General features: G+C 36.5%; 1 protein-coding gene across 3 annotated transcripts in view; it reads left to right on the forward strand.

Moving 5' to 3' along the window:
* The window catches only part of YIPF7 (Yip1 domain family member 7), a 46,249-nt gene that overhangs the window by 15,903 nt on the left and 17,379 nt on the right, over nucleotides 1-12,967 (forward strand). For 2 of the 3 annotated variants that reach the window (XM_042984607.1, XM_042984606.1), the window contains one exon: nucleotides 5,569-5,685. In XM_042984607.1, the coding sequence (XP_042840541.1) occupies nucleotides 5,570-5,685 (116 nt within the window). In that variant the 5' untranslated portion in view covers nucleotide 5,569. Of the gene's footprint in view, nucleotides 1-4,010; nucleotides 4,085-5,568; nucleotides 5,686-12,967 lie in introns of those variants that run through there. The other variant, XM_007075921.3, reaches the window with a different exon arrangement.

Genomic DNA, 12,967 nt, shown 5'->3' on the forward strand with positions numbered 1-12,967 from the left:
GTAAAACTGTTGATCATCTCACAATCTCTTTAACACCTGACAGATCACCAGAAACAGAATAAGAAATTATGGATGAAAATTCTCCTTATTCCCACTGTTAATTGCAGTCAGAAACAACCAAAGAGACCCCTCCACCCTCCCTACCCCCCCTCCCATTTTGGCAAGTCACTATGCCATTAAAGGTACAATTTCAATAGTCTTTATTATGTAAACTTATTACAATCTACCAATGTGCTATTTTAAAAGGGACATCTCACTTTTTGGGGTTTTTTTTTTTTTTTAATGTTTATTTATTTTTGGGAGAGAGAGCAGGAGCAGGGAAGGGGTAGAGAGAAAAGGAGTCACAGAATCCGAAGCAGCCTCCAGGATCTGAGCACAGATCTGTCTTCCAGATCTGTCCGCACAGAATCTGACATCAGGCTCAAACTCACAAACTGCGAGATCATGACCTGCGCCAAAGTCGGACATTCAACCGACTGAGCCATCCGGGTGCCCCATCACTTTTTCAAGTAACTACAAACAGAAGTCTAAGTGGGAGAACATGGTGGCCTAATCTACAGTGATAGTGGAGATGGAGAGAATTGGTTAGTGGAAGATACATTTTAGAGGTAGAATCTGTAGCATTCATTGAAGAATTAGATGATTTCAGAGTTAAGTGAGTAAATGGTTTGCAATTCCATTTCTTGGAATGGAGGAGAGAGTATTCAGTTGGGGAGTGTCGAGATTTTTAAAAACGAGTTTGGCTAAAATCGGTTATGGCTGTGAGATAACAAATGGTCTGGGGCTGTGAAGAAAGGTGAGCGCTGTGTATGACTTCAGGAACTGTCTATACAGAGATGGTGTATAGGGCCAACGAAATGGATAAGATCACCTTAGGAGAGAGTTTAGAGAGACAAGAGAGGAAAGGGAGGGAAGGATGGAGGGAGAGAGAATGGGAAAAGAGGAAAGGAAAGGAAAATAATTGCAAGCAGAACATAGTGCTCTTTGCATCAGGTAAGAACCTTTTTTCATATTATCCCATTTTTTTGATCACTCAGAACTCAGAAATAATTACTTAAGTAGTTGAATTAAAATAATTAACTGATGAAACTGTGACTATTTATAATATTGATTTAAATGTTCTCTCTGGGCGTCTGGATGGCTCAGTTGGTTAAGCATATGACTTTGGCTCAGGTCATGATCTCACAGTTCGTGAGTTCGAGCCCCATATTGGGTTCTCTGCTGTCAACACAGAGCTCATTTTGGATTCTCTGTCTCTGTCTCTCTCTCTCTCTCTCTCAAAAATAAATAAACATTAAAAAATAAATAAAAAATAAAATAAGCTTTCTCTCTCTGTATTAGAGATATGTATGTATATATACAAATACTCTATATATTAGGTGATTCATTAATGGAAAAAAATTTAAATGCATATTTTATGCACATACAATGTTACATTTATAAGAGTAGCTTCACAGTATTCTGGCATATGTATTAATGGTTCATTAATGCAGTTACCAGGAGAATGAAGTCATTTGGTTTATAAATGTTTCATGGCTTATAGTTCACTTGAGGCTTAGATTAATTTCATTTTTATATGCCATTTTTGGTCTATGTATTTCTGCAGTTCATTTAATCAAGCTGGTTTTTCATGAAGGAAAACTAACTTGAAAAGCACAAAATCACAAAATAAGTTTAAAATTTCAATGGACTAAAATTGAAAATGTTATCTTTGGTAAACTTGTCAGTGAATTTGTATGTCAGAAAAAAGAATACACTCTGAGTCCTTGCTGTTACAGGAGGGAACTTGCGTTCTCACACAAAGAACTTTGAAAGAAGGAATAGAAAGCAGGATGATCTAAATTTGGCTACTATATAACAATTTGGCCTTTTCCTATAACATTAATACATTAGTACAAGGAAGCTGTCAGAATTCTGATGTCAGAAATCATCTTCAACAATTGTCCCTCTCTTTCCCCTCCTTTTCAGCAGAAGTTGAACCCTAACAAATCTTTCCACATATCTTTTTAACCTGTTCAGTCCTAGCTCCATGGGACCTTATCCACTTAGAACACCTTATCATTTCCCCAGAATGAACTTACTTACATGCCTGCTTCACCCTTGACCCCTCCAATTCATCCTTCCCTCAGCTGCCAAGAATCTTCTATCAGTTTCTCCCGTGCCCACTGCTGTCCTAGTCCAAGCCACCTGTGCCTCATGCCTGTGTTACTGCCACAACATCCTCCTAAACAATTTCTGCAAAAACAGATCATATCATCCCATTGCCTAAAATCCTGCAGTGGCATTCCACTTCAAGTTTAATAGAATCTAGACTCCTTACCATGTCCTCTATGATCTGGCCTCTGCCTATGCCACTGACTTCCTTCCATCTCCTTCAACTTTTCTCTAATTCAAAATGACTACCACCTGGCTCACTTTCTAAACCACAAACTGCAAAATTCCTTGCCACCCCAGAGAATTTGCTTTAAATCCTCTTCACATAGTCTTTCAAATGGCTTCTTTCTTAACAACCAAGTCTCAATCCAAATGACCTTTTCAAGATGCCTTCACTGAATACCGAATCCCTCTCCCCTTTGCACTTTCCATCTTAATGGCATATGCTAACTTCTTGATAGAGTTCAGTTGATTCCTGAAATTATCTTGGATAATAATGTGGGCTCTGAGCTTAGCATAACAGGTTTCAAACATTGGCTCTTCCACCTGCTAGCTTCCACCCAGGAAAGGTATTTAATGTCTATTTCTTTTCCTCTAAAATGGGATAATAATACTTCATAAGCTCGTTGCAAGCCCTAAATGATTTAAACCTAAAGTTCATAGAACAATGCCTTGCTAGTCATTTTTATTTATTGCAGATACAGTAGAATCTATACTAAACTATATCTCTTTAAAATACAGAGTCTAGTCTGTCCACTTCTGTATGACATCTGGAACACAGTCTGGCATTAAAGAGTAGATCCTCAATAAATGTGTGAGCTACGGTTACCTAAGTAGAGACCTAGTAAAGGGCAGCTCTGATCAGAGAAATTCAAACTCCAAATGTTTTAAAATAGTGTGGGGAAAAATTATTTAATTTACCATTCTTGCCTTTGGCTCTAGTTGAAAATTTCTAACTGCCAAATATATTTACCCTTGAACACCAGATTTCAGTTACTGAGGTCTGGATACATGTGAAGTCTCAGTCCTAAAAAGAGAAATCAGCATGAAGCAGATCGTAAACGAACTTGACCTCCAGCCATGAAGTTGATATTAGAAACAAAACCACCAGGTCCAGATAGAATTGGGGAGTATTAGCCAGGTTACCTGGGTCAGAACTAGGGAGAAGGTTCCTGGATATGACCTGCAGATATAGAGGGAACCAACTCACGTAGCTTCTCGGGATGGAAATGGGTCTGATGCTTTCCGGTGGTCAGGATTGGCTCAGAAATGGTCAGGATTGGCTCAGAACATGCCCTGCAAATAAGCACTACTGGATCACATTAGTATATCCATGATGGGCTCTGCTGGAGAAATAAGAGAGAGGGAAGAAATCAGATTACAGGGAGCTTTCCTAAATGTTGCTTATATAAATTGGTTCAGATGTGGATAAAATTGACAACACCCCATTTTCCGATTGTTGCTAAGATTGCTAGTTAAGGTATGTAGCATGTATTGATTTTTACTGCTTATCATTAGGAAATTGTGACTAGGTTAAACGTGTTATATAGGCCATGAAGCAGGAGGATTATTACAGCCTCTTGTTTGCCTCAAATTAATGATCTTAAATCAGAGTTTGATGGCACATGTACACAGGAAAATTGAATCTACCTTTTCACTTTATCAAATTGTATGTCCCTATACCATTCACTGTGTTTGTAAACTTTAACATGTTCTATAAGATACTGGATACTGTGTTTGGCCTTGGCAGGCTTTTTTTTTTTTTTTTTTTTTTTTTTTTTTTGGCTCTACCACCTGCTCATAGTGTCAGCGTACAAATTTAGAAACATATAGAGAGCCAGAGGGTCATCATTTCACCAACTGATTTGTTACAAATTTCTCAAGTGAAACTACGTTGCCTGGAAGACCTCTTGACATAAACAATACAAAGGTATGTGTCTAATCCTTCTGAAAAACTTGGCATTTAAACAAAACACGAAGCGGAGTTACATAAGGACTCCAATACCAATAGTCATGTTACATAAAGTGTTGCATGTTAGGAAACCTTAGTGTATTCTCCTATGAAATTACTCTCTATGCTGCATAATAACTTGTTTTCATGGACTGAGAAAGTTATGCTATTAAATTTTAAGACCTTTAAATTATAAGTTGTTAAAAGATTTAATATTCTTCTAGTCTCGATTTTGGTTTACATAATTCATAGCTACTTTTATACACATTACTAATGAAAAATTTTGATATATGAAGTCAGATGTATGAATTGTTACATCTAATTTTAGAAAAGCTTTCTGTATTTCTACCAAACTGAAAACAATTTGATGTATTTGACAATTACTTCAATATTTGTGAGTAATGAAGCCCTTTAGAGCTAAGGCTGTTTATACAATTTCATTCAAAACTTATTAATAGCAGTATTCTATAAGTTATTATATTGTGTGGATTGCTCCTCATGATATTTAAATTCACTCCTTGAAATAAAATGTTTTTCAAAGAAAAATAAAGATTAAAATGTTGAGTTGAATAACCCTATCTGTCCACTGGAAAAGATTCTTCGTTCTGTAGTTTTTATCCAAAGAGCCACTATTACTTTGCTATTGCTTTCTTCCCCACCTTTTTCTCCTTTCAAGTCTTTCTTCCTCCCTCTGGTATTTCTAGCCATTCGGTCTAAATCAAGATCACACACTCTACTTTGCTCCCTAAGTGAGTGGAAACTATATAGAAAGTGTGTATAGAAAGACAGACTCCTCCCTTAGCAGAACTGAGCCTTTCTCCCTTTTGCTCAGCCAGAAGCCTAGGAGTAGCAGGAAAGGCAGAAGAAAAAGAAAAATGTTCCAAATACATTTAAGGAATTGGAAAGCAGAACTAGGAAACTGGTTTGTAGGATTTGGGTGTTTTGTTGTTTGTTTGTTTGTTTGTTTGTTTGGCAGCTGGGTTGGGAAGGCTATTAACACACTTCAAAACTCTAAGGAAAATGAAAACTCAAATAGAATTATCAGTCATTTGTTTTCTGGCTTTACAACATGGTTGCATGCATTTAAAGTGAGGAACTAACATTGTTTAAGAGAAAATCTAGATGTATACCAATTTTGAAACTTTTTCTTTTAAATTGCTAAGAATGAAGAATTTGATGAAAAATGCTAGTTCTTTCACATCAAAGTCAATTTGGTCGAAGTCACAGTCCTAGTGAGTGGAAAAAAAAATTCAGAAAAGTTAACTGAAGATACACATTTTTAAATGACTTTCTAAATACATTTCCACCCATTTCCCCAATACTTAATTTAACCCATCCAAAGAATACATTACTCTCTAATAGGAATCCAGCCATAATAACATCATCAGTTAATCCTTGCTAAATATCTCAAAAGAAATTTTACAGACTCAAAATTCCCAGTAAAAAACATTCTTATTTTTCAGGATGTCAAACTTGGGACAATTTGACTCTGATTTTTACCAATCTAATTATACTATTGATAATCAGGACCAGAGTTCTGAAGATTCTAATGCCTATGGAAATCTTTATGGATCTAGACAGTAAGTATGCTTTCACTTTAAGAAGTCATAATATTTTAACAAGGGAGGGCTTCCTTGGGGAAAGCCAAAGCTCTCTCCAGCATATCTTGGTAAAATACCCGAGAAGAAATGCCAGGAAAGGTCAGGGAAATTAATTCACTTCACTGCAGGCCCATTTATAGGTGGGTGGCTTGTCTCCTATTTTCAAAATATCACTTAACGGGGAGCCTGAATACAGGCCCTGGACAGAACAGAAAACAATTTTCATTTTACATGATATTTTCTGGGACACTGATCAAGAAGTAGATTTTATTTAATTAATAAACATGTATCAAGTGCCTGCTTGTGTGTTAGGAATTAAGAAGGATGCTACGGACCCAAAGATAAAAAAAAAAAGAAAAAAGTCCGTAATCTTTTCCCTCATAAAATTTAGGAATTTATGTTGGAGAGAGGGCAATTAAATATGCAATTATAATACAGTGTGAAAGCTCTTAAATGGAATTAAAATACACATATTTCAGAACGTGTTACTTATTTGAGTTGACGGTTTAACTTGAGTTGAAAATTAAAAAGACTAAGAATTTAGTATTTACCCTCACTAAGGTAAATAGGGCAAGAGCATTTAGGGTTAGAAGAATTTGTTTCAAGTTTTGGCTCTAGCCTTTGTTCTTTGTGATATTGGGAAACACTTTAACTTCCCTGAGTATCTTAAACTGAGAAATAAGGGCATTAATAATACCTATTTCATGGAATTATCATGAAGAGTTGTGATAATGTGTAGGAAATTGTGTTGTATGGTAGAACCATAAAATAAATATTAGTTTTTTCTGTGACTATAGCTTGTCACATCAATGGACACTTTATTGTCTAAAGTCATTTAATCTTAATTGTCTTTGTTTTTACAGTTGCTTCTTTGGATGTTCTTTTGTGAGTCTAGATTAGGGAATTGTGAGAGGCGTCAGACCTTTCAACTTTCAAGATATCTAAAAGTTATTGAACTCTTACTGTGTGTTAAGTACTGTTGTGAACTGTACATGAGTTAGCTTATTGGATCTCCAAACAATCATGAGATGAGTGCTTTTATTTTTCCCCACTTTACTTATTTTTCCCCTGTTTAACTTATGAGAAAACAAGGACCCAGAGAAATCCAGGAACTTTTCCAAGGTCACACAACTAGTAAGAAATAGGGTTTGGATTTTAGTCCAAGGTTATTGATTAGACCCATAACTAAGGTGGGCACACAATTTATTATAAAATAAAGACATTTTTAAGAGTAAAATGCATGCCATTAATAATAATTGTGGTACAATGGGATTAAAACTGGACCATCTTAGGTGAACTGGGATATGTGGTCACTGTTTCATTCCAGCAAGTTTAGGCCAAATATAACCTCATAAGAAATATTTTTAGTTTATTAATTCTTGAGTGTATTTTTCTAAAAGCAGATAAGTATCATGAAAGATCCAGATGAAGGAGGAAAAGATAGAATAAATACAACAGACAGTGGGTATGCCCAGAACAACTTAGAAATTGTTTCCACTGGATGATCAGTCCTGAAGACAGACAGATAGGTGCTGTTTTCTACCTACTCCTGCTGAACCACTTCTTTAAGGCAATAGGGAAAGGTATTGGTATAAAATGTTTTTAAAACTGTTAAAGTTTAGTATCTGGAGTTTGATCTCATTCACATCCCTATTCTATGTTATCCAGCTTCAGTCAGGTTGCCATAAGCATTCCTTAACATGAAAACCAATCTATACCACTCCCTCCCTCTTTCTCTCTCTGTGAATATTATCATTAGGCAAATTAGGATATTTAAAAACTATAAGAAAAAAAGGACAAAAGGATAAAGCTATAGAATTGGCTCTATCATTGCAGAATCTACAAAAAATAACTTGATTTTATTTAATTTATGATTTACACTTTGGAAGGCCAAGAAAAAGTATTTGGTGTCAGAAAAGTGTTAATCAGGCAAAGGGAGTAGCTTGACATTAAAGTATTACAGGATGGTAACTCAAAATACATAATCCATAGTGAGAGCCATCTGATAGGATTTTTCTGCTGTGTTCTCCTATTTTGGTGACAGAAACGAGTCACCTACTGTTTATTTTCTCCTTTCTCTTCTCCAGTTGGAATAAAACACCTGGGTTCTATGTATGTAGTCTCTACAGTCTACATTTTCAGACTAAACTAAAAAGCCCGATAAAAGTGAAACAAAGCTTTCTCCTTATGCAGGGACTCATGGACCACAGCTTTCTTCCCGCCAACACCACCCAATTTTCTTTCTTCATTTGATTACATATGTCAACATTGCCCAGAAATCAAGATGACAAAGAGATGGAAATTAACATAACCACATGAGAAAACTCAAGATTATATTGTATTAGGTTGATGGCCTGGCCTGCTTCAGTTGCTTAGCATTTAAATCCAAGTCTTGATTTGGCTGCAGTAACATTTAAATTCCAGTCCACACTGCAAGTCTCAGGAATTAGAAAAGGGCATATTAGGTATGGTAGTTTTATGAGGTACATAAAATATGGAGTCAAGTCAGCGACTTACTAGTGTACATCAAACTCCAGAGATTTGATCTTTTATTCATACAGTGAATTGTTCAATTAAAATACACCCCAAGTCACAGTAAAGATGCTGACCATCCTGGCAAAAGACACAGGAATCCAGGAGATAGCTATAATCAGTTAGTCTCCTTCTCTCTGTCTCTGTTCACCCCTGACCCCATTAATGGAAACTTGTTTTAAAAAGCTTACTCAGTGGCATACTCATCTGAAAGCTGGTTGACTATGCTTACTAAGACAAAAAAGATATTTGTATTTAAAACAAAGTTTCTTATTTGAGAATGAACAAGGAGTTTTCTCATCTTAAAAAACTATTCAGTCAGGGGCGCCTGGGTGGCTCAGTCAGTTAAATTTCCGACTTCGGCTCAGGTCATGATCTCAAGGTTCGTGAGTTCAAGCCCCACATCGGGCTCTGTGCTAACAGCTCAGAGTCTGGAGCCTGCTTCAGATTCTGTGTCTCCCCTTCTCTCTGCCCCTTCCACACTCATGCTCTCTCTCTCAAAAATAAGTAAACATTAAAAAATATATATTTTAAACTATTTAATCATTCAGATAGGCATTATTTCCAATCACCTCTCACCAGTTATCTAGGCCATATTTTCCCACTATATCTTTCTTTTTTTTTTTTTTTAAATAGAAAATCTATTCAAATTATTTAGAGCAAGAAAGAGCTACTTCTGTGGAAAAGGTGACAACTAGACAACTCCCTCTGAATGTTTTAGTAGGGCTTTAACAGATGGACTGAACCTCAGCTTTTCTGAATCCCCAGACCTGATCTTCCTCTAGTATCTCTAACATAGTTAGTGGTACTGCCAGTGGCACAAAGTCACTGTGCACCCAACAGCTCAGCCAGAATCCGGGAATGTGGTATAAGTCGACTCCCCTGCCCCCATTCCTTAAACCACACCACCATCCAACTGATCCTGTATATTTTGTACTGACCGAGATTATTTGTTTGTTTATTTATTTAGTTAGTTTATTTATCTATTTTGAGAGAGACAGAAACAGTGCAAGTTGGGGAGGGCCGGAGAGAGAATCCCAAGCTGGCTCCACACTGCCAGCGAGAGCCCAATGAGGGGCTCAAACCCACGAAGCCATGAGATCATGACCTGAACCGAAACCAAGAGTTGGACAGTTAACCGACTGAGCCACCCAGGTGCCCCTGTTCTTACCAAGGGTATTTAGAATGCCTCATTTTACTGGCTCAACTGGAGACTTACATAGATAAAATGATTCTGGGAGTACAGACCAATGTTTTTTTTGTTGTTGTTGTTTTGTTTTTTTGTTTTTGTTTTTTTTTAAACCAGCAGGGTATTTTCATTGTAGATCTGTCATATTGTTGTCTCAGGCTATTTCAGGTGATAGTATTACAAATGCTGAAACCTTCATTGTCTCAGGTCTTTGCAAGCATACTGTGTCATCTGGCTCTATGAAATATACCCATACCTGAATATTAGTTAAATGTGCAGTTAGACTTTCAATGAATTGTACTTACCTGTTGATACATTTTTTACCACCTGATTTATACTCTAACTCTCCATATGGCACTGGGAGTTAGCTCAACATCTACATGCCTTCTGGATCAGACTGACAAAGGAAAGCAGCTCAGATGACTGTTGTAATGAAGTCCATACCTACAGTTTTGGAAAAATGAAACTTAGTAAAATATGTAGCTAGTGACTGTGTAACAGGATGCAGAAAACATATTGCTGCAATCACAAGAAATTATTACTGAGTCTTTTTTTTAATGTATTTTTTTTTTTGAGAGAGAGAGAAACAGAATGTGAGCAGGGGAGGGGTAGAGAGAAAGGAAGACACAGAATCTGAAGCAGGCTCCAGGCTCTGAGCTGTCAGCACAGAGCCTGATGTGGGGCTTGATCCCATGAACCACAATACCATGTCCTGAGCCGAAGTTGGACGTTCAACCGGGTGAGCAACCAAGCACCCCTTACTGAATATTTTACCAATGATCTTCTATTTTTGCATTGCAAGGTGAATGTTAAGTCCTGTTTCCTCAGAGGTAAAATATTTTCCCCAGCTGGAGACCATGCCTTAACATGACATCATACCTCTGGAGACTAGTTGGAAGTTTATAAACCCAGGTATGGGTGGTGAAAAAGGAATTACTGAAGAGATGGTGAAGATACAGAGGATTTTTATATAGACCAGGTGTGTGGCCATTGCTTTATTGCTTAGAGACAGATGTCTTGGCATGCATGTAGTGGAGATTCTCCTGGTAGGAAAACACAAGACTGGTGGGGTGTTGGTGAAGTCAATTTGGGTGTTCCAAGGAAGCCAAAATGGTGAAAAGCTAAAGGTGATCAGCACAGAAACCCTCCTGGCCTCCTATTAATGTTGTTTTCTTTGAGAAAGACACAAGTATTTACAAATAGAGAAGGAGCTGTTCCAGGATGTGTGGAAGAAGTCTAGAATGCTTTAGTGTAAGCCTCAGGAAGAAAACAGCATACAAATACTTAGCTAATGCTTATTGATCATGTTTTGGGTGCCCAACATTATTCTAAGTGCTTTACTTATTTCAGCTAATTTAATTCACAATAACCTTATGAGTTCCATTATTATTATTATTCTATTATACAGCACTTTTTTTTATGGCTTGGATATATTGGTAGAAGAACATTGAGCCCTGTTCAGCTTTGATATTGACTAATTTTTTTTTTAAATTGGTTCTTAATTGGTTCATACTTTTTGAGGTATAATTGGCATACAATGTTATATTAGTTTGAGGTGTACAATGCAGTGATTAGATAATTCTATACATTAAACTATGCTCATCAGGATAAGTGCAGTTACCATCTGTTACCATGTGTTCTTACACTGTTAATGAGTATATCCCCCATGCTTTACTTGTCATTCCCGTGACTTATTTTATAACTGGAAGTTTGTAGATTTGAATCCCCATCACCTATTTTGCCCATCCCCCAACCTCCTCCCCTCTGGTAACCACTACTTTGTACCATGAGTTCTATTATTATGCTCATTTTACAGATGAGAAAACTGAGGCACAGATATGATGTAATTTGCCTAAGATAAAGATACTGGGACTTGAACACAGGATTTTACTCCAGAGGCATGTTTGCTAACCACTCTACTTGGTTTGGGATAAATTCTATCATTAGACTATTTCTGCAAGGGAAATGTAATCCCATGCAGTCAGGAAGCAAAAGAAGAGTCATGTGACTAGAATGTTACCAGTGGTTCTAAAGGGATTTTTTGCAGTCATCTGACAGTTGTTTTAACTTTTTATTTAAGTATTTATTTTTACAGGAAGAAGAGATGCCTGCTAACAAAGTTAATGTTTAAACTCTACCAGCCGGAGTCCAGTGTTTTCTTGGTCTAATTTAGTTGACATTTGTTTCATCTGGAATAATGTGCTGAGTTAGAAATCATCAAAATTTCAATATGCATCTTCTCATAGAACTAATTAAGATGCTGTGTAATCAAGGAGAAGAGGAATATTTTGTTGATACACCCTGCACAACTCCCATTGCTATATGGACTGTAGATAGGATAGACCCTTACTGTCTTAACTATTGGTTACACTAATTTAACTCATGCAATTGCCTTTAATAAGTTAATAATTCAGTGCTATGGGCTTAATAAAGCAATTAGGAAATTGTCCAGTCCATTCTCCTTGAATGACTTTCATGAAAGGATACTGTAGGCTTCAAAGATGTCACTGAAAATATAAGAGAATTTTGTTAGCATAGCCATCAGAGTTAGCACCATCTAATATAAAAGGATAATGCTAGAAAATGTGGGATTAAGTGTACATTCAATATATATGATTAAGAGTACACTTATGATGAGCACTGAGTAATGTATAGAGTTGTTGAGTCACTGTAGGATACACTATATGGTTACATGAAATTAATATAACACTATGTTAACTATGGAATTAAAATAAAATAATAAAAGAAAAAAGGATGTATGGTTAAATAAAATTAGCAATTTTAAGAAAAAGGGCATGAGAATTGGGTTATGTACAGAGTTTGTTGGGTAGAACTGTGAACTAATAATGCAACTATATTGGTATTGCTTAGATTTTATTGAGATGTAGGGTTAAATCTCAGAGTCAACATGTACAAAGTTATAAAAAGAGAGAATTTTAAATCAGTGATAGGAGGTGACCATGGTAATTTTTGTTAATAAAAGGTTTTGAGGTTTCCTTTGTAGGGCATATTTTGAAATTATACTTTCTTAAACAAGTGGTGGGAAAATTTTAGTATTATGCCAAGGACAACAGAGGCCAAGCTCCTGATGAAGAAATTTTCTGGATGAAGGAGCAGAGAAGGAGGGAAAAGGGATGGGATTTAGCTGGTAATGGGCTCTTTTTTTTTTTTGGCAAAATGTTTTTCTCTTTGCAGGGATTGGGTCAAGGTAGCCAGCCACCTGTGCCAAATTTCCCCCCATTCATGGAGATTGCTTTCCAGGGAGTGATTGTAAAAGTTACCTTTCCTCAAGCCTGGTTAACCACACCTGGGTATGGGTTTTAGTGAGGCCAGGACAGTTTGTCAGTGAAATCATCTTGGTTAGATGCTGGTCCATTAAGTCCACTCTATTTTCCCCTTTTATTCTACATTAAAAACTGTATAGATCAAGGGGGGCTTTCATCAACCAGCATGCCCTTCAGATTATTATAATTCATTTCTACCCGTACTTTAAAAAAAAGTTTCTTTATTTTGAGAGAGCACACATGTGAGCAGGAGAGG

Source organism: Panthera tigris, chromosome B1, assembly GCF_018350195.1.
Source record: "Panthera tigris isolate Pti1 chromosome B1, P.tigris_Pti1_mat1.1, whole genome shotgun sequence".
NCBI classification, from domain to species: domain Eukaryota; kingdom Metazoa; phylum Chordata; class Mammalia; order Carnivora; family Felidae; genus Panthera; species Panthera tigris.